The sequence below is a fragment of the Sebastes fasciatus genome, chromosome 23 (assembly GCF_043250625.1).
Source record: "Sebastes fasciatus isolate fSebFas1 chromosome 23, fSebFas1.pri, whole genome shotgun sequence".
NCBI classification, from domain to species: Eukaryota; Metazoa; Chordata; class Actinopteri; order Perciformes; family Sebastidae; genus Sebastes; species Sebastes fasciatus.
The window spans coordinates 18,431,334-18,452,307 of NC_133817.1; the positions used below are offsets into that span (position 1 = coordinate 18,431,334).

The 20,974-nt window shown below is 41.9% G+C and overlaps 2 protein-coding genes across 2 annotated transcripts in view; one reads left to right on the forward strand and one right to left on the reverse strand.

Annotated features, from left to right (window-relative positions):
* ccdc146 (coiled-coil domain containing 146) overlaps positions 1-6,368 on the reverse strand; it is a 97,345-nt gene extending 90,977 nt beyond the window's left edge. The window contains exon 1 of the mRNA XM_074626220.1: positions 6,355-6,368. The gene's annotated coding sequence lies outside the window, so the exon portion shown is untranslated. The remainder of the gene's footprint in view (positions 1-6,354) is intronic.
* lrrc17 (leucine rich repeat containing 17) overlaps positions 717-20,974 on the forward strand; it is a 30,211-nt gene continuing 9,953 nt past the window's right edge. Inside the window, exons 1-3 of the mRNA XM_074626240.1 lie at positions 717-1,073; positions 12,019-12,401; positions 13,906-14,395. Of these exons, the coding sequence (XP_074482341.1) occupies positions 12,126-12,401; positions 13,906-14,395 (766 nt within the window). The 5' untranslated portion in view covers positions 717-1,073; positions 12,019-12,125. The remainder of the gene's footprint in view (positions 1,074-12,018; positions 12,402-13,905; positions 14,396-20,974) is intronic.

Below are 20,974 nucleotides of genomic sequence, written 5' to 3' on the forward strand. Positions count from 1 at the left end.
CCTTATCTCCTTCTCCTAGGAGTATTTTTAATTTTCCTGGTCATTACGCTCTTTGAAATCTGAAATTAGAGAGTTGAACTTGTCAAAGTAAATGTTCCTCATTTCATTGAATGTTTTACATGTAGGATGAAGTGCATTTCTGTCTCAGCCTCACCTGTCCAACAGTGACCACATATCTGTTTTCTCTAGGTCGCCAGGATCTTTTGTGTTTTCCTATTTCGATTGCCAGTTCATGGTCATTGAGCCTATAGGCTACTTGGTCTTTACTTTGTATCTCTGACAGTAGAAAGATATTGCGTTATAATTAGTTTTACTCTGATTGGTGTTTGGAGAGCAGTGTTGTTGTGAGTTACCCGCACTACCAACTGACATAGGGGACTCTTTTCTGGGCTCAACTCTTGGCTTTGGAGGGCTTTGGAGTGGAGATGGATTCAAGGTGATTCAAAAAATTGGATTGCTCTCTTTTGAAAGTCTCTATCTCAGTCCACAAGGCCAGTTAGTAGCATATCCTAGAGGAAGTCCATTGGTTTAACAGAGTAGAGGGGGACCGGTGCAGGGTTGCAGCCCTCCTACATGTGTGAATGTGTGTGTTTGTGTGTGTGTGTGTGTGTGTGTGTAATGCTAAACCAGACACAGCCTTGTGGCTCCTTTGAGATCAGCTTTTCTTTGCTCACAGTCTCTCTCTCTCTCTCTCTCCTCACATTCTCAGTGTGATCCAGCTGAGTGGGTGAAAAGCAAGGAGTGAGAGGGAGAGAGAGAGAGAGGCAGCTTGTATAAGGCAGTAGTCAATCACTCAGCACAGGCAGCCAGAGAGAGAGAGAGAGAGAGAGAGAGAGAGAGAGAGAGAGAGAGAGAGAGAGAGAGAGAGAGAGAGAGAGAGAGAGAGAGAGAGAGAGAGAGAGAGATACAGTCACTCGTCCCTCACGCCAGGCTTTAAGTTTACAGGCAGCCAGTTAGATTTTCTTGGCTTAGACGCAGCGCTCATGACAGGATTAGGAGCCGGGGACGCGGGACCAACCGGAGATCTGCAGGTCCTAGTGGACGAGCCCGGGCCAGATTCTCTTCCTGCACAGGTAGGACTGAAACCTTCATGTTGTTCTATAGATATGCATCAGATCTGTCTATCTCCAAGAAGACTATTCAGCTGAAAGCAGAGGCAAATCCCCCCCAATCCTCCCTGAGATATCATTCAATACGCAAGAGGATTGTTTTTGTCAAGTGTTGTTTGGCACCACAGTTTAGTACTTGGTGACAAAATCTCCCTAAAGGCTTGGAGAAGACCACAGCATATCATTCTAATCTTGGTGTGAAATGGTTACCAGGTTGCAGTGTATGTAATATAATCTATAAAAGGATTATTTCTGCCTCTTTTTATAACCTTTTTTGAAGGTTTTACAAGAAGTGTGACTCACAATGTTTCATATTCCTTTGTTGGCATGCACTGATAGTGAATGCATAGACAAAGAATGATACAACTCTGTCATGTTAAGAGATTACCTTACATTTTAAGTCATTTAAAGATAAGTTGCAGCAACATAACATTAGAACATTGTGTTTAATTATTTGCAGTTTAGATGTCTCTTGCACATATGATGAATTTGCAAACATGTGAAGATGTGAATGGACAGAACTCCATCCAAAAAAACACTCCAAACAAGCCATGATGAGTTATTGTATTCATTACATTTAGGTTGCATCTTGTGCCAGCTCAGTACACTTTAGGAATTGCTGAAGCAAGCTCTCTTTTTCTACTCCAAAACTCTAATTTTGGAGTTGTGGAAGTTGTGCCAAGTTTATGGACGGCCACTGGACCCTGACGTTGATAAATTATGCAGCAAAGAAAACATTCAAATTGCTAATTTTAGATGCCTCCTCGCTGCTTTTGTTATGTAACTGGCTGGTGGTCCCATGCACCATAACTTAAAAACACTCTGCTATGATGTATAGGCTATTCACCTCCATGTGTTGCTCAACATACAGAGCTATAAGCACCACTTCTGCTAGAGTGAGGGGGTTAATTTACCCACTTGGACCCTCTTTGTACTGTAAGGAACTCTGGATAGGCATGCCCATATAATGACTCATGTTCATTGAAAACACAGCCAACTCTATCCTGTTAGAATTAAGTTTTTGTTTTTTTTGCACAGGTTTCCAGGGTAGGATTACAAAAGAGGAAGCCCGAAGTTCCTGCACAGTTTGCATGAATATTTACAGTTTTATTTAAGCATCTATATGCGTGTGAGCGCTGCTATATAGTATGTACATCTGCACATGGCAGTTACATGCCCCTGTTTTAAGTTTCAGGGGAAATTCCACGCTCATGCAGCGCGGAGCGGAGCAACGTGTGGTTTCCCTCTGGAATCCTGCACCAAAAAAAAAAATAAAAGAGGAGAGGGGAGAAGAGAAAAAGCTTGACTTGCAAGTTTGCTCTGATTACAAGGCGCGAGGTTCCCTTTTACTTCAATTTCAGCTGTTTCAGCTTGCTTCGGTTAAGTATAAGTGGTGCACTTTGTAGTAAAAGAGTGTGTGTTGTGCCTGTTGCCTGTCTGTGTGTGTGTGTTTAAGGTGCAGATGTGTCTGGCACCAATACAAAGCAATGAACTTAGCTGATTGGTTGGGGGAGACGTTGTGTGTGTTTGTGTGTGACACTCAAGATTTTTGATAGAAAAGAATAGAAATTGAAAACACAGAAAGTAATAAATCTGGCCCAGAATCGATAAACCTGACACATTTCAGCTCTACTGTAATCCAGTTTTTATGATTTCGTAAGTTAGCAGTTTCAGAACGTGATTAGACGCAGCCAAGAAACAAAGGCGGGAGGGCCACACTGATGCCTGCAGAACGTCAGCTGACACACACACATACACAGGAGTTGCATGGGACGGTGACCTTTTGAGAGTTGTGGTTGCTATTCTGGATTTGACTCCAGAGAATAAGAGAAAACTGATTTCTCATGGGTGTAAGGGACACACACAAATGCACAAATTTGTCTTCTGACGTTTGTTTTTTTGTGAGTTCACCACCTCTGACCCTCCCTGAAAAACCATAAGTGTCGTTTTCTCTCTAAACTTTTTTTCCCTTCTCTCTCCTCCTTTTTCTGCAGAAATGTCTGGTTTCAATTAGGCTCTCAGGGGTTGTGTGAGGGTTCTCTCTATCGCTTTTTCTCTCCTTACGTACACAGTATACGTCTGTCTGTGCCACTGTCTCATCCTCTGGTTTAGGATTCAGGGCTTGTGGTTGGACTTTTTTTTCCTCTCCTTTTCTCTTTACATACTGTCATTCTTTCCTTGTGTTCCTCTTTGTTATATAGCTGGATGGCAGGTCTGTTTAACAAGCTACAGACCTTTGGGCACACATGCACTCCACACATTCAGCCTAAAGGAAACTTAAGTAAGGTCAGCTTGCTGGGAGGTTGAGGAAAAAACCCTCCCCTTTAAGCTTGCTCCTTGTTGCCCTCCAACTCTTTCTCTCCGTAATTAGCTGCCTGACTGACCGACTGACTGACCTTCATTTGAATTTTTGACATTTTTTCTACTAGTAGCTCAGGAGAAAAGGCTTGTTCTTGTTTTTGCAGCCTCCCCTGCTTGTTCTCGTTTTCTCTCTTTAACACAGTGGCCCCTTGTGTTTCGGAACTCTTTCCATCCCCAGTGGCCAGTCCAGTGTTATTGGAGCATAACAGACAGCCGGTGCAGGTATAGAGACTGTGCAGCCTCATGGCTTTTGTGGGTGAGAGGCTGTGACATTGTGTTTTCAAAGGTGCAGCCAGATTTTTATGACTTGCTTATTCCTCAGCCGGGTTACATCAATAAGGAGCAACATTTGTGGCTACTTGGGGGTAACAGAACAAGCTTGACATGTTATATCACCATATAAAGTTGCTAATGTGTTAGCAAACTATTTCTTATTTACACATCAAGCCTTCGCTTGGAGTCAACCCAGTCGCACAGCAGTTCGTGAAATAGTGATGTAATTGAATCTATACGATTCGTGTACATACACAAATTTCAAATTTTTTTCGTCATGTTCCGCACAAAATCAATTCGTATGTAATCCAATTGTGACCCGGGATGTTGGAGAGTGGAAGGTCAAGAAACACAGGACTTTTGCCCTGGAGACCAGTGTTTGTGTCCTGTGTGAAACCACTAGTCAAAGTTGATTTATTCACCACATAACTTCCATACTTAAGTTACGGCACTTCCAGTGTTATTTTAACCAAAACCAGGATCTTTTCCTAAACCTAACCAAGTACTTTTGTTGCCTAAGTCTAACCAAGTCGATCTTTTCCTAAGCCTAACTAAGTTGTTTTATTTTGAAGACTGGAGCGGAAAGTGACGAACTGCCGTGAGACTGTGTTGTTGGAGCTCTGGTTTTGTCTCCACCAACTCCAGAGAAAAATATCTGGCTCTTTAGCTGCTAAATGCTCCGCTATGTTCACCAGCTAGTCGCTAACTGTGTCTGTCTGCTGTTTCATGTTGGGCAGGTAGCGTACAATCATTTTATCAGAGCTTTTTCACTAAAAACAGCTGCCTGATGAAAACAACGTTGTTGAGAGCCGTGAGAGTGAACCACGGTAGTAAAGTTGCGAGTCGTAAAACCAAAACAATGAGCTGAAAGATGCCAAAATATGTGTTATAAGCCGAGGGAAACTGCACAGTTTGATGATTCTCTGTCGGTTCCCTCCCTACGAGTGACCCCTTTCACACAGACATAAAAAGAAAATATTTGTGCAGTTTTGAGCCAGGGACACACATATGTTTTAGCGTAATTGTGTAATGTGTCCCTGCAGTGTTGAGGGCGAAAAAAATAGGGGAAGTCACCAGCAGTTTAGGATTCATGTCTTGCCACCGGACCAGAGTCAAAACATTTATCAGAATCAGCTTTAATGCTCAAGTATGTGAACTCATACAAGGAATTTGACTGGGTTTTTTTCATTGCTCTCAATATACTAACAGAAATTGAAATAAAAGCTAAAAACAAGGACAAAAGACAAAGCTGGACAAATAAAAGGTAAAGAATAGACAAAACTATACACAAGTATGTGAAAAATAGTTAAATATGTGAAACATGTTTGACTTTTATGACTGGAATCTGGACAAGTCTGAAAGGGATCCTGTATTTTACCCCACAAATCTACTAATAATCTACTGTATTATAATGTGTGCTGTTGGCTATTTCCCCAGTTGGTTAGGATTTAAAAATAAATCTTCTTGTGTGTTCTCGGCTTAACAGAAGCACAGCGGTGTCACCTGAAAACAAACAAATCCCTCTCCCTTTGTCAGGGGGAATTTCCCTTTCGGCTGACATCATGATGTTTTATGTCCCATGAAAGTTCAGCTCCCGACATTAATCTCATCCAGGACTTTACGTCTGTCTTTAACTTTCTCTTTCTCTGTATTTCTCTTAATGTCAGGCGGTGTCTCTTCTCTCGCCCCCTCTTCTTCCTGATGTAGGTGGGTTGTGATGGCGTTAGAGACCAACCTGTCTGCGTCTCCTCCGGTCTGCTGAGACCAAATGACCCATTTGAGCCCACAGACGGTTCAGAAAACATACACAGACACAGCATGTGTCAACATTTGTCTCTTACATATACTGTTATAATATACAGTTTTATATGTATTTGATTGTGTGTGTGCCATGTGGAGGCTTCATTCACACTCATTTGACCTGTGGCGGAGTGGTGTAACTTCCTCTCCCCCTGGCTAATGTCACCACTGAAGTCCTGCCAAACCACCTGGTTAAATTACACTTTCCACTTCATTATATATGGATGTAATGCGACTGTAACTTAATCAGTTATATCTTAAACTTGAAGCGTTTACTGTAGATGCTCTCATCAAAGAGTGCAAGAATTGAAAGAATGAAAAAGGAGTTGTTTTAAGTTCCCAGATAAAAGTGCACCAAAGCTGGCACAGGTGATGTTCAGCTGGAGATGAGTTATAAGTCTACACTCCCTGCAGGCCTTCTCCAAAGCAAATTCCACAAAAAGAGAAACATCCCAGACTTTAAGCATTTATTCAGTGGTTTGTTTTGATCGAGAGCACACTTGTGCTGAGTGCTCACTGTCCCTTGCTTGTCTAAAAAACCCGTAAATTGTTTTGGTTTGAGAATCCATTAGAAAGATTCAACACAAAGTTCCCAAATAATGATTATTCCATTTGCTCAGCAGTTTCAGACACAATGATACAATGAGTGTTTGCGCAGCGCACGCCTGTAACTGAATCTCTATCATAATTGATGACATAATCGTAGTATATTTATCTGACGGGTTTTACTGGCAGCGCTGTCTGATTGTGGTCTCCATGTGAAATCCACATAATGTGGCTGGAATGTGAAAATATTGCAAATTGAGCCAGGAATGTTAGCAAAACGTAAAATGTCTAATGATTAGCACCCAATATAAAAACCAAGCAACCCAACAGAGTGACCCTGAGGCTGCAGGACCTTGAAACTGTGAACAGACTGATAAAACTGTCAGCCAAATACGGCACTGCATGCGGCCCTGAAGGCCAGAATGGGATTGATGAGATAATCTATCTGACAGACACAGGTAACTCATTTTTTCAGTCCCAGTGGGGGTGTGTTTCACTTGGATTTCAGGCAATGACAACAAAACATTTGTCAAACGCAAACGTCTCACACAGCTTAAAGAAATATCTAATGTTAGCTAAAGACTTTTAAATAATGATGAAACTAGGTTAGTGAACATATAAAATATCATAAAGTATTGGAAGCTTTGTAATATTTGTAACGTAGGTTACTGCACTGAATGCTAGCAGCTCTGTGAGGCTGTATCATAGGCTGTATATAAAGATGGACGACATGACAGCTCCCCAAAAGTGAAGCCAAAACATCTTGATTGCCCCCTGGTGGCTGGTTGCAGTATAGGTCATAAATCCCGCCCCCTCCATGTTAGTGGATGGGACGTGGGCCAAACTAAAAAGTCAAAGGATACGTCAAATAAGTTTTTCCCAAAGATAGTCATTTTAGGTAGTTCTTATCATGCTGGCGTATGTTTACGTGTTCATTTTTCTGATAAGTTTGGTTTTAATTAGTTATTTAATGCTATAAAAAGGAATTGGGACGTCATGATTGACAGCTGCTCTGAGAGAGGTAGTCGCGCAGCTGGAGGCTCGGGTATTGTACGAGAGAGGAGATGTAACTTTAAATTTCCATAAACATTACAAGTGTGTCAATTTCATTATAGCGATATAATGGTTAGTTGTGTCTTTCTATCCAAACGGCTACCGTGGACCTCGATACCGTGGCTCCAGCCCTCCGATCACTACTGCGCAGACTCTGGCTCCAAATGACGTCAAAATCTCAAGATGGCAGCTCCTGTATCCGGGATATTTTGGCTTCACTTTTGTACAGTGGGAGGAAGTGGAGACGCGTCGTCCATCTATATATATACAGTCTATGGGCTGTACTTACAGCAGTGTTTTTAGCTAAATGCTAATGTCCAGTGGACGATTTGTGGGGGGATGCCATCCCCCTTAGTAGCAAAATGCATGCTCCTGGTCAAACTGCCACCTCTCCATCCCCTACTAGCAGAGAGAGTGCAGGGCAGAACATTTTAGTCTAGTCTGCCTGACTCATTGATCCTTTATCTGACTGAGGTCAGTGCAAGTTCGAATCTATGGTCTCCGACCACGGCTCTGAAATATCAATAGCCTAACTTTACTGTGTATTGGTAAATCCATGGTGCTGTCCGTTGTGCTGAAGTAGCAGACGGATTAGTAATTGCAACTTTTTCTCTGAGTCCCGCCCTTCTTTCAGTTTTGCTTTGGATCTATAATATTCTCCAAATCATATAGCTAGAGGGGGTGGTAATAAAAAATACAGAACCAAAATGGGGTGGTTCGCTTCGCTAGTTGCGGGTGAAAAAAACAAACCACCCCCCCCCATTCAAATTGAACAAATGGCCTATACTGCTGACGTCCACACATACATGGCAAACAATTCATACCCTCTTTTCTTCAAAAAGGCCTCAGATTCTTCCCGCAGGCACGCTCCAATATGAAAGACATATTGCTACCACATTTCATATCCAGATCAAACTTGATTCTGGTTCAGTACAGATGGCGATGGCAGCAAAAAAAACAGTCTGCTTAGCATTTAGCGCAATATCCCCCGAGGAAGTAACTGAAACCCTGAGGGCTTTCTGCTTGATGTTTAAAGGCGCAGATTTTCTTTGGGTTGGCACAGACTGACCAGACGGAGCGGGGGTTTGAAATAATACTAGACTGGAAGGGGCTAATTCAAGCTGGTATGGGCACGAGGTGAACCGCAGGGTTGGGTTTGGCCTGAGTGGGCAGCTGGAATGCGTCTTGGATATTGCGGGGTTGACCGCGGCTTTAGTTTTCTAAGAAGTGCTGGACTTTTCCTGTATGAACAGCTGGGATGTGGAAAAGATCTGAGCAGCAGCACTGGTCCAAATGGTTTGGAGGTGGATTATAGAGGGAAATAAAGAGAAAATGTAAAAGTGCTTTTTTTTGGTTTCATCAGCTTGTTTCAATTGTGAAATTCACTTCTTTCATATTTTGTGACACCTGTGGAATCTACTGGAGTGTGTTTGCTGAGCCAAACCTATAATTCTTGCACTTTGCACACTGCAGCTGTACAAGACCACTTGCTTCATAGTACTGTACTGAAATAACCTGTACCAGACCAAATGACCTAACCAGAGAGAGAGAGAGAGAGAGATGGCTAGGATGTGTCTGGGTCCTTTCAAGGCCTCTCTCTCCAAGCTTTTCCATGTCTAGTCTGGTGTTTTGTCTGGCACAAGTCTTGCCTTGTGTTGAAACATGTCTCTCATCAGCTGCACAATCACGCAACATGTGCTAGTAGTTGATGTACAGTACCTGTGCGCACACACACACACACACACACACACACACACACACACACACACACACACACACACACACACACACACACACACACACACACACACACACACACACACACACACACACACACACTTGCATATAAATATAGAGAAAGCAGAAATAGAATAGACAGCTGACACAGAAGAACCAATTTAGTTCCCGTTGGGTTTTGGAGTAACAGAGCTCACTGGAAGTGTATTATTGCATACGACGGCTGCAGTGGAGGAAATCGAACTTTCATGTGTGCTTCGTTTGAGACGATTGATAGTTGGACAGTCGAGGAGCGCTCAACGGTCTGGAAAGTGCCTCCCTCTGGTACATTCTCAGCTGTTTCTGTCTGTAGCTATAGCGAACATGCCCGGTTTATTCACAATGGAACGACACCATCTGCTCTGACGGGCTTGTTCCACTGTGTGAGAGACTGGAGGACTGTAAGGGGGCTGCGGTTTGGTACAGTTGGACGGAGCTGCCATGCACATTAGTCTATGTGTGTGTGTGTGTGTGTGTGTGTGTGTGTGTGTGTGTGTGTGTGTGTGTGTGTGTGTGTGTGTGTGTGTGTGCGGTGTATTGGCAGACCTGTGGCCTTTTTGCCTCTAATCACTCAAGGGACTCATGACTCACATTTTTTTTTACCGTAAAATGCACACACACATTCACACAGTCAGCAGGCATGGAGTCCAAAACAAGTGGCTATGTGGGAAACACATTACAATCAGCATCATTATTAAGCCATACATTTTAATATCTCCAGGCTGATGATAGTCCCACAGTTTGGCAGTACAAATGGGAAGACAGCAAGGCGGCACCGAAGAGAAAGTAAGGGCAGAAAGTCAAAGAGTAGTCAGACTTTTCAGGTTTTAAAGGAATAGATTGACATTTTGGGAAATTCAATTCACTTTTTGGCGAAGAGTTAGATGAGAGGATTGATACCACTCTCATATCTATCTGTTAAATATGAAGCTATAATGCCAGCAGGGGGTTAACTTAACTTAGCTTAGCATAAACACTGGAAACTGGGAAACAGCTGGCCTCGCTCTGTTGAACGGTAACTAAATCTGTCTACCAGCACCTCTAATAAACCCATTATATCTATTATGTTTAATCCAAGGAGAATGTGCCAGACTACTGCCTGGCTGGGACTGATTGCCAGTGCGACAAGCAGAGGCTATAATCTAACTCTCAGTCTATATGTTTATTTCCCAAGGTTTCAGTTCATAGACAAACAACTTTTTGAGGTCATGTGAATAATCCCTGTCCTCTCTCAGTAGCAAAAATGGAAGTATAGTGTGAAACCTTTTAGGAAGACGGTTGTGTTTGACTGCAAACAGACTGGGAAACATGGTAGCCTTGCTCTGTCTGAAGGTAACAAAATCCACCTACCAGCGCCTCTAAATCTCACTAATTATCACAATATATCTCCTTTGTTTAATCCGTAGAAAAATGGAAGTGTAAAAACTACAAGTTGTGGTTTTTCAGGGGGTTTCGTGTGGCACTATTTGTTGACCAACTTCTTGTAGTTTCCGCTCGTTTCCTGGCAACCTCATGGTGACAATAAGACTAGCAAAATGTCAAACTATTCCTTTAACTAAGTGAGTTTTTAGTTGCTTAAGTTTAACAGTAGTGGCAGATCAGATAACGCTCATATGAGTAGTTTTTAGAGCAGTCATACTGTATGCACATATGGATCTGACACATTTGGTATGTTAAATGCAACAGATGTACTTTTTTGCAAGGGATAAACATCCTACAAGTGGAAGGAAGTCATCAATATGAATTTAAACAGAGAGAGATGGAATCAGAGATGCCAAAGGTTTAAAAAAAAAAAATGTCAGGAAGATATGGAGAGATAAAAAGTCTGGGTCTGTTTGGTTGAAGGTAGAATACATTTATGGGATATCCCTGAAAGAAAGCAGCGTTTTACTACGACCACATTTCAACCCATAACATGTTACAAGTCACAAATGTCTCTCTCTTTTCCTTCAAACCCCCTTTTCCTGCTCTGCGTCTCCACTAATCCTTTCAACATGTGCAGTGTTTTAGTTGTCAGCATGTCTCCACATGCCAGTACGGCAAATCCCTGTACATTTTATTATATTTGTGAATAAAATTATTTTGCTTCTCTTTACCTACGAACTTTTTAAAAATCTCTCCATCAGAATATAAAACTCTTTTCTGTCCAGCTTTTTGTTTTCACATATACATGTGTGAAAACGTAGAAATGTTCATGTTTTCTGTCCCACAATTTTAATTACATAAAATCCTGAAAAATGTGCACTACTGCTTTAACCCTTGTGCCAATAACTGATACTGTAGTACCTGATAATATTCGTTGTGTAACTTTGCCTCTGTATCACTATAACACTTGAAAGCTAGATAGTAGCTTGGCCGTGAGCAAACATTGTGTAAATTGGCAACAATCTCAAAGAATTTACGTGACTTTGTGCCAAACAGCACTTCTCTTTTGTTTGTATTCAAAAGAAGGATTCCAGAAACTACAACTAACAGACATTTATCTAAACTTGGTAAAGACTTCCTGGCTAAACTTGCTATACTTTTTTTTTTTTTTTTTGGCCAATCACTAAAGAGCTTCCAGACAAATTTCATCCGTCACTCACCGAAGTTAAACATGTTCAACTTCCGGCACCTCTCTTTGCTTTTGTGTCGCTGGTCAGTCCAGTGTTGTCTGCTATCCCAAAGTACTTTTTTTTGTGGCGATTGACTTGGATCCCATAGAAAAATGAACAAAGGTGAACGTCATTCAGCTTCGTGTCACGCTGCGTTCAGTTTTCCCTGTTAGATATGGGAAACAGGACAAATACGTCGGCCATCAGCAACAGTTTGAATCTATGGTTGATGGACTTTGTTGACAGGTTTAATGCACCTTTAAGTACCCTTATTTCTGTCTACTTTCAAGGCATCAAATGAAAATAATGAACCTCTAAAAGCACAATTAGTGTGGCATCCTTGCAGTAGAATCAGTGATTCCATTCACTGATCGTTACTGCTCGCAAAATGTCCTATTCAAGTGCTAAATGATTAAACTGTGAGTCAGTTTGTGTGAACTGTCCATTGAAGAAAAATTCACCTCTCCCTCTCTCTCTTCCTCTGTTTTCCCTCTCCATACACACAGCTGTGACCGGCCTCCCGTGTCCCGTCACACCACATCTTCCGTCAGCAGTCTTCCAAGGTTGACCTGATTACCGTGAGGCCTCCCTTCCTCTCCTTTCCTCTCCCATCATGCGTCTCCTCGTCACCCTCCTCTTCCTCTTGCTGCTCCTCCCGTCAGCTGAGCCCCGGAGAGGCCCTCGGTCTGGGGCTTTGGAGAGGGGCGCCGGGGGCCATGTGCGGGGCAGAGGCAGGGCCGGAGTGGTGAGACGTCAAACTCAGGAGTGCAAGGAATACATGGAGGCAGGAGAGAAGTACCTTGACTGCCAGGACAGGCAGCTGACCAACGTGATGCAGGACTGGCCCAAAGACATTCACCACCTGCTGCTGGCAAGAAATAGGATTCAGGTACGTGCAGACAATTTACACTTTGCACTGTGCGTTAGTGCCTCTTATTCTAAACCCAGTCAGCATGTTGATACAATGAACATCTGTGCACCATTTACTTGGAAGCCGAGATCAAAGACTAATTTCCTGCTTCGTATGTGTGTGTAGGTCTTTTTGCATGTCTGACTGAGCACACAGGATGTGTGTGTGTCACAGGTGTTGAGAGGAATAAAACAAAATGCTTTGCCAGCGAGGTAATAAATAGGCCTACAGATGAAAAAATGTTGTATAATGAAGCTTCATTTTCAAGTTCAAAGAGTTGAGTTGATGAATAAATGAGTGGGGAGGGAAAGAATGACCAAAGTGGGATTTATTTTTTAGCTGGATCTTTGACCCTGTTGGATTCTGCATAGAATTATAAAACATTTAAAATGTATTCTTTAAAATTACAATCTTATTATTAAAGCTGCATCCTGCAATTTGTACTTAAAGCTGCAATATTTCAAATTTTATATTAACAATGGGTCAAATGAGTATGCGTAATGTGAAAGGTGTTGCTTGTCGTGATGAACACATGGTGAAATATCACCCAGCAGTTCAGTTTAATGAGGCGTTTTAGAGAGCTTCAGCTCAATGTTTTGTTTTTACGGCTCACCGGCTTTACCGTTTTGGTTCAGACAACGTTAGCAACTAGTGAGTGGAACATTTAGCAGCTAAAGAGCTGAATATTATATATATCGTCTGACATCAAAAGGCATTTGCTTGAGACGGACATAATTTTAAAAGGGCCAGTGTGTAACATTCAGGGGGATCTATTGGCAGAAATGGAATATAATATTTATGTTTTCTTTAGTGTATAATCACCTGAAAATAAGAATCGTTTTGTTTTCGTTAGCTTAGAATGAGCTGTTTATATCTACATATGGAGCGGGTCCTCCTCACGGAGCCGGCCGTGTTTCTACAGTAACCCGATTTTCACGTGTTTGCATCGGTCACCATAGTTCTGCAGCCGATATGACTGTTGTCAGGCTACTAAACAGGCGTTATCAGTCGCAAGCCCCATAGATGTGGGTCAGTAGGGGCCTACTACACCCACTAGTAGGTTTTATCATCTATTCACTTGGTAGATCACCGAAAGAAGGTATAAAAGAATACAACAGCGACCTCTGGCGACCGTGGTAATTATGACAGGAGCAGAAGTCTGGTGCTGTGGTATATTTCCCTAAACTTAACTAAGTGTTGTTGTTTTTTTTGCCTAAACCTAAAGTGAAGTTGTAGTTTTGTTGCCTAAACCTAAAGAAGCCTTTTGTTTGTGTTCAAAAGTTGACATTTCATTCAGTTTTACAACATGTTAGAATGTGTTGCTTTTAAATTTCACAATATAGTAGGCGTAGTAGGCCCCTAATGACCCACATCTATGGTGCTTATAGCGACTGATAACGCCTATTTAATGGCCCGATAAGAGTCGAATCGGGTGCGTTTTCCTACACACAAAAAACAACCGTTTACATCTCTCCCCCCTTAGGTTTTGAGGGACAACATGTTCTCCCAGTTCACCCAGCTGAAGAGCCTGGATCTCCAGCAAAACGACATCTCCATGGTGGAGGACGGAGCGTTCAGCGGCCTCACCCAGCTCACCACGCTGCTCCTCCAGCACAACAGGCTGAAAACGGCCACAGAGGACATCCTGCTCCCTCTGACCCGCCTCACCTACCTCCGTCTCTATGACAACCCCTGGAGCTGCAACTGCCTGTTGGACAGCCTGGTCAGGACCCTACAGGTGCCTAGCAACCGCAACCTGGGCAACTACGGCAAGTGCGCGGAGCCCCCGTCGCTGAGGGGCCAGAAGCTGAGGAAGCTGAGCTCGGACGCGTTGTGTGCGAGCGACAACCAGGTGGACAGGAAGCCGGGAGACGGAGGGGGGACGAGCCGTCCAATCAAAGTGAAGACAGAGGCCACGTCCATGTGCCACACCTACATGTTCCCCAAACCTCTGCTGGACTGCAGCCAGAAAGGTGAGACCGTCAATCTCTAAAGTTTACGATCCTGTGGGATGTCAAGTTTATGATTGTTATTAACTGTATTCAGCTTATGTTGGTTGAATAAAACGAAAAAACATGTGAACTATGTCCACAGAAAAGGGTCAAAACAAACCAAATGTGAGAGGGATAAACTCAAACAAAGAATCACTCTATTTGTTCTGCATTAGAAACCGTTCATTTGCAGCCAAACCCACGTGAAATCAACAAGTGTCACTGTGTAGTTAGCTGAAGCTTCTCTACTCGTTCGATGGTTACCATGTGCGACGAAAAATTATTTTCCTGGCAAATATATCAATAACAAATAGCATGCCCTGGCAGAGGAGTACCTTGTATAAAAGGCACATTTGTTATGTTTGCTCAGCACTCTCCAGTCAGCGTTGAGTCCTGCTTGCTTGTCTAGTGAAACTGGGCACAAGAATTAGTTTGCTGTCTAATATGTTTTCGTTACAGCGAGTAGAGGTGTGTTTATTTTATTAAGTTTGCCACGTGGAGCAGGTTCTGGGCTGGTCCTAGTCACGCATGGATCACAATTTTTGCATTTTAAAGAGGACCTATTATGCTTTTGTGCTTTTTCTCTTTCCTTGAGTATGTTATATAGTTTGTGCATGTAAAAGTTCTGCAAAATTACAAAGCCCAAAGTCCACGCCAAAGGGAGTTACTTTCCCCCACAGAAACACTGCTCCTGAACTGCCTGAAACGCCTCGCTTTGAAGTCCGTAAAGTCTAGTTTCATCTGGTGATGTCACAAAGTAACACATTCGCATAATATCTGCCTAGTGGCTAGTTTGACAGGCACTCAAACAAAGCTAGTTAGAGTGGAGCTGGAGCGGAGTCAGAAGAGTTTGGATCGGTTGACCAATCACAACAGAGTGGGCCAGTTGACCATTTAGAGCAGACTAGACTTTTCGGGAGGCGGGGCAGGAGCTCAAACAGAGCGTTTCAGACAGAGGGTGAAAAGAGGTGCTGCAGCACAGGCGGTATGAGAATTTTTTTTTTTTTACTTTAAAGCAAGTAAACATGTTCTGGAAGAAATCCAAAATCCAAATATGAACCTGAAAATAAGCATAATAGGTCCTCTTTAATCTTACTTGTTTGACATTAGGCTAGCGGCTGTGATTGTGTTGCATTGTTTTGGCCTTTTGATGAGCTGCATCGTGAAGTGTTTGTGTTCTTGTGTGGTCGGTCTGTTGTGGTATTCAGCACCTCTCACATTTTTGCAGAAACAGCACTATTGCATTGTATTATATTATAATTTGAATCATGGATTCATTAACTTTCTGCAGATTTGTGTACTACGAGACTTTTTAGGAGGCAGTAATTACCACCAGCATCTCAACCTGTTTGTGTTTTGCAGTTTTAACACTGAGTCAGCGTGGCTAGAAAAGCTGCAGAAAAGATGGAAACAGGCATGCATCAGTCAAAATAAGGAGTGAAGGGAAAGGGAGGGCTGCTTTAAGCTCTTCCAGTTTTCACATCTGGTTTTCTCCGTGTGTAAAAATGCCACCATGAGGCTGCGATCATAGAGGTTGTAACTTCTCCAGTGTCCCATAAAAACTGTGTGTCAGTGTTGCTTTTCAAAGCCAGACTGGAGGAAGGGATTACAATTTTTGAATTTATGCAGACAGATCACTTATTGTTACTTTTATGTGGGCTCTTTATTCGCGATTGCTCTCTCATCTTCTCCCTTTTATCTGTTTTTCTCTCGGTCTTCTTCTTCTTCTGATGCCCAAATAGTAAAAAAAAAAAAATCCACTCTCAACACACTGGACTGAAGGATTATCTGTGTCCATGTTTCAGACGTGAAGTGAGCTCCCCAGATTTAAATGAGCATCTATAAATGGAGAGCTTATGCCCTTCACAGAAAGAAATCTTTCACAGAGCGCAGACAAGCCAAAACCACACAATGCAGCGTCTGTGTTGTGTAAATGCTCGAGGAAGCTTTTTACATATTTTCCTAATTTTTTTTTCTTCTATAGAAAAAACTTTTGAATCGATCCTTTATCTTAACCACTATAAGGTTTCTCTGTTTTCCTCACAGACTGACTCTCCCATCCATCTTCTTCTTTTTTTTTAATGCTTGATAATAACTCTCTACATCCTGCATGCCTCCTAAACCATGCCCCACCACAAAAGCAATATGCGATGTGTGAATGTGGCTTAATACACTACAGCTGTCGTGCATGACATTCAATACATGGTTTCTGCGCTTTTGATTTGCAAGAACACACATGCAGTATAGTTATATACTGTAAGCTGATGCCAGTTGAGGTTTTGAGTCTTTTAATTTAGTTGGTTTCACTGCGCCGCATTCCAGCTCCAATGTTTCCATTCACTGTCACAGGTAGATTATATCATTACACACTATGTTTTCTCCTCCCTGTTTTGTCTGTTCAACAATCTGAATACTTACAGATGTTGCCCGAGTTTGGTATACTGTGCTATGATATATAGCCTTTAAAACTTTGGGTTAACTAACGATATCCAAATGCATATTGAATTGCATTCTTTCACATTTTCTCAGGACCCCCAGTCTCTCTCAGATTATATGGAGTTGCAATGACCCTGTTGCCTCCAAGTTCCCATTAAATCAAGTGCAACCAGTGCTTGAATAATACTTAAAGGTGCCCACTGGAGATTTCGTATAAACAAACAAAAGTTTATGTTCACATTTATCCTTGAGGTCTAACAAACTTACTGAATGCATTTCCATTTGTCTGATTCTTAATATGTGATTTTTTAATATATTTTTAAGCTAAATTGTTTACATCCAGGGATTGGGTCCAGCCCTCCCACGACCTTGAAAAGGATAAGCGGTTACAGATAATGGATGGATGGATGTTTACATTGATATTTAATAGCTTGCATTCATCTTCTTCTTCTTCTTTGCCTTTGTTGTTGCATTGCAATATATTGCTCTATAGCATGATATATTGCCCATGTGCTCACACATGTACATGAGTGATCTTGTGCGTGTGCACGACACAAACAAACAGGGACCCACTACTGAAAACATTGTTCCATAATGCTACTAGAGGTAAAGCACTCCACAGGGTACATTTAATTTGTGTTAAGTTTAGGGTAATTTGATTAAATATAGCTTATTATACTTCATTATGTGGGCACAATATAAACTCAAATAATAAAGCTAATGATATTGGCCAGTTTGGTCCAGCCTTGCACAGCTTTTAATTTAATTGCAAGACTGGCAGCTTTAAATGTTAATTAGCTGCATTTAGAATATAACCCACACACGGAATTTGACAAATAGAATCAGACAATGGTCAAAAATACCAAGGGTTAAAGTGAAAACAAACTGGGTGAACATGAGTGTGTGGTGGTGGTGGAACAAACATGGGACTGGAAAGCAAGTGGGGATTTAGAAAATTACAAGACCCAGAGCGGAGGGGGAAACATTCTGATCCCTCTGTCTCCAAACCCGAGATTTTCCCTTGACTATCGCTTTCTCCCTGTTATTCTCCCTGTTTTTCTCCCTGGTCTCCACGTCTCCCTCACTCTGGCTTGAGAGCTTTTTCTCTGAGGTGAACCACAGCAGATTTCAGGCTCCACATTATTTTCTATGGAGGTCAATGATGCACGGAGTGGTCGGAGTTAATATGGGAGTTCTTATAGGTTGTGTTTCTCAAAGATGGGACTTGGACATGAGAGTTATTCTGTGGTAATATCAAAATTACTTCTTTTTAAGCCCCTTTTTATACAGTGGACACATTGTTAAACTCCCAGTATGTGTCCTGGATTAATACTGTAGTCATAGTGAAGCTATTTTACACTAACACCACTAACATTTTGAATTGCAGTTTTGACTAACGTGTCAACAGAAGCCTATTCGGTGTTTAGAAATACAGCAACTTGCTGAAAACCAACAAAATCACTGTATAGAGGTACATTTGTACGTTTTTTTTACTACACACACCATTTTTATGAAGGGAACATGTGCAATATTAAACATAAATGTTATCATTTAGCACTTTATGTTGGTTTTAGCCAGGCCTCTTTGTCTCGCCTGCAGCTCGTTCAGAACGTGGCAGCTCGTCTTTTTACTGGTACACATAAACATGAGCACATGTCCCCGATTCTGGCTTCACTTCACTGGCTCCCTGTGCGTTTTAGGATTGATTTTAAGATTTTATTAAATCGCTAAATGGGCAAGCTCCGACCTATCTCTCAGTCCTTTTAAAACCACATCTTTTATCAAGGACAAGGACCTTTGCAGTTGCAGCTCCACAGCTCTGGAACGCTCTGCCTCCACATGTTCGGCTGTCCCCCACACTGCCCGTTTTTAAATCAAACCTCAAAACGCACTATTATTCCTTGGCTTTTGGCTCGGCATGAGAGTTGACTATTTTAATCCTTTTTCCTTTCCTATTGGTCTTCACGCTTTTATTATTTTAATGTCCTGTTGGTTTTAAGTTGGTCTTAGTGTTTTATTGTGTTGTTTTTATGTTTAACTGTACAGCACTTTGGTCAACTTTTGTTGTTTTTAAATGAGCTTTATAAAAAAATTTGGATTGGATTTGGATTGGATCATTTGATGTATTGTACAAGAAGTAGCTTAAAGCTATTATTCATAGATGTCTTTCAGCTCTGGCTAGCTAACATGCCATATGCAATTCCAATGAAAAATGGCAACAAGGAGCAGGGTCGTGGCTAGATGGTAACACGCAAATTGCGAAACAGTGATAATGCCAACATATACACAAACTTAGCTAGCCAGAAAAAATTGCTTAAAGCTATTAACAACATTAGCATTAAAAAAGTAACAGCCTTAAAAAGTAACATTAGCATTAAAAAAAAGTCACAGCATGGCAGAATAAAGCCCCCTTTTTCTAGATATTGTATTAGTAAGACCGTAGATATATGCAAGATGAGTTTGACTAGTGCAAAACCAGCTTTTTATATTAATCTCCCTATGAGCTTTCAGTCATTCCAGGTTGTTTCTTTGGTACACATCTCATGATGTTGCTCAGAAACCCATCCATAGGGTGGTATTGATTGTTTTGGCCTAGTTCTAGACTCTGCCTTCAAGACATCATGTGGTCATGAGGTCAAGAAATCATTGGTTTCAGAAGTAACATATATCCTCCATATAAACTCCAGGCCATTTGAGTAGGCAGCAGTAAAGTGACTTATGTATATGGTGAGTTGGCTGCTTCCCAGTCGCTCAAACACCCACGCGCATGATATTATGTCAGGCTCTCCCTGGACCTCCTGGATCACAGACAGCGGGCAGTTAGTCAGCAGAAAAAATGACTCCTCCGTAATGACATTTTCTGACGAGAGGCAGAGGAAGAGAGCATGCTGAGAACGAATACGGTATCAAACATCACTCCCTTCTAACAGCAGGACTTAGCTGCAGACTCTGTCAGGCGCCAAGAAGCTTTCCTACAGTAGTTTCAAGGTCCTGTCGACACTGGGAACTGTGCAGCTGTTATGTTCGACCTCTGGGGTTCAGAGTTTCCCAGAAGAAAGTCTTCACACTGAGGTGAAAAGGTCACTGAAACATTGGGAAGACAGCATGGGATAATAATTCCACTGAAACCAATTGTTATGATATTATTATAGGCAAGTTGGCAGTTACCTCCTGGATGGATATACCTTGGAAGACAATCGGTTGATTATATTTTGATTATTTTGTTATTCCCAAGTCACTATTGTCATGGTGACATGGACAAAACGAGGCAATTACATGTACTCAGTCCTGAGCAAGATAGACTCTGGATGTAATAATCGTGATTTACAGAAAAAAGAATACAGCTTTTACTTTTTTGTAACTATATTAACAAAGACGTAACTTCTTGTACAGCCAACCAATTGCACACATTAAAGTCTGCTTTCAGGTCTTGGGGAGTAGCCTACTACTGCATAGGTAGTGATGTCAAGTTGGGGCTGAAGACTACAAATTTGAAAATGAAAAAAATCTGGGAATGCGGAGTTACTAGCCCGCTCCTTATCTCTGCTTGTGTCTCGCGGCTCACGGCCACATTAGCTGCTACTAGCCTAACACACTTGATCTCTGACCATAGATTGTATATAAGAAGTGGACGTAGTCACCGTGAGGCCATTAGTTTGTGAACTGCCATTTTAAAGCATCGAGTTTGGCATTTTGGCCGCTGCCATCTTGGTTTTTGGCCGTCACATGAAGTGACACGAGAGGGTGGAGCTAAGACATTTTTAAGCGACCAAAAATGTTATAATTAAATTTCATGAACTGAAAACACACTGTGAAAGACTTAAAGTTGTTAGCAGACAACTCCCAGACCGGACAACGCTGTGGTAGCTACCACAAGGTAGCCACACCCCAAAGCATCCCCTGCTTTATGGTCTATTTGACTCTAAATGGGACCATAATTTACTAAATGAACATCATGCTGTAATGAAGAAGACTTGAAACTGGCAAATAAGACCATAAACTCATGTTCACATAGTTTACTGAGGTAATAAATCAACTTCTATACAATCAGACTTCTTTTTGCAACCAGAGGAGTCGCCCCCTACTGGCTATTAGAAAGAATGCAAGTTAAAAAGGCACTTCAGC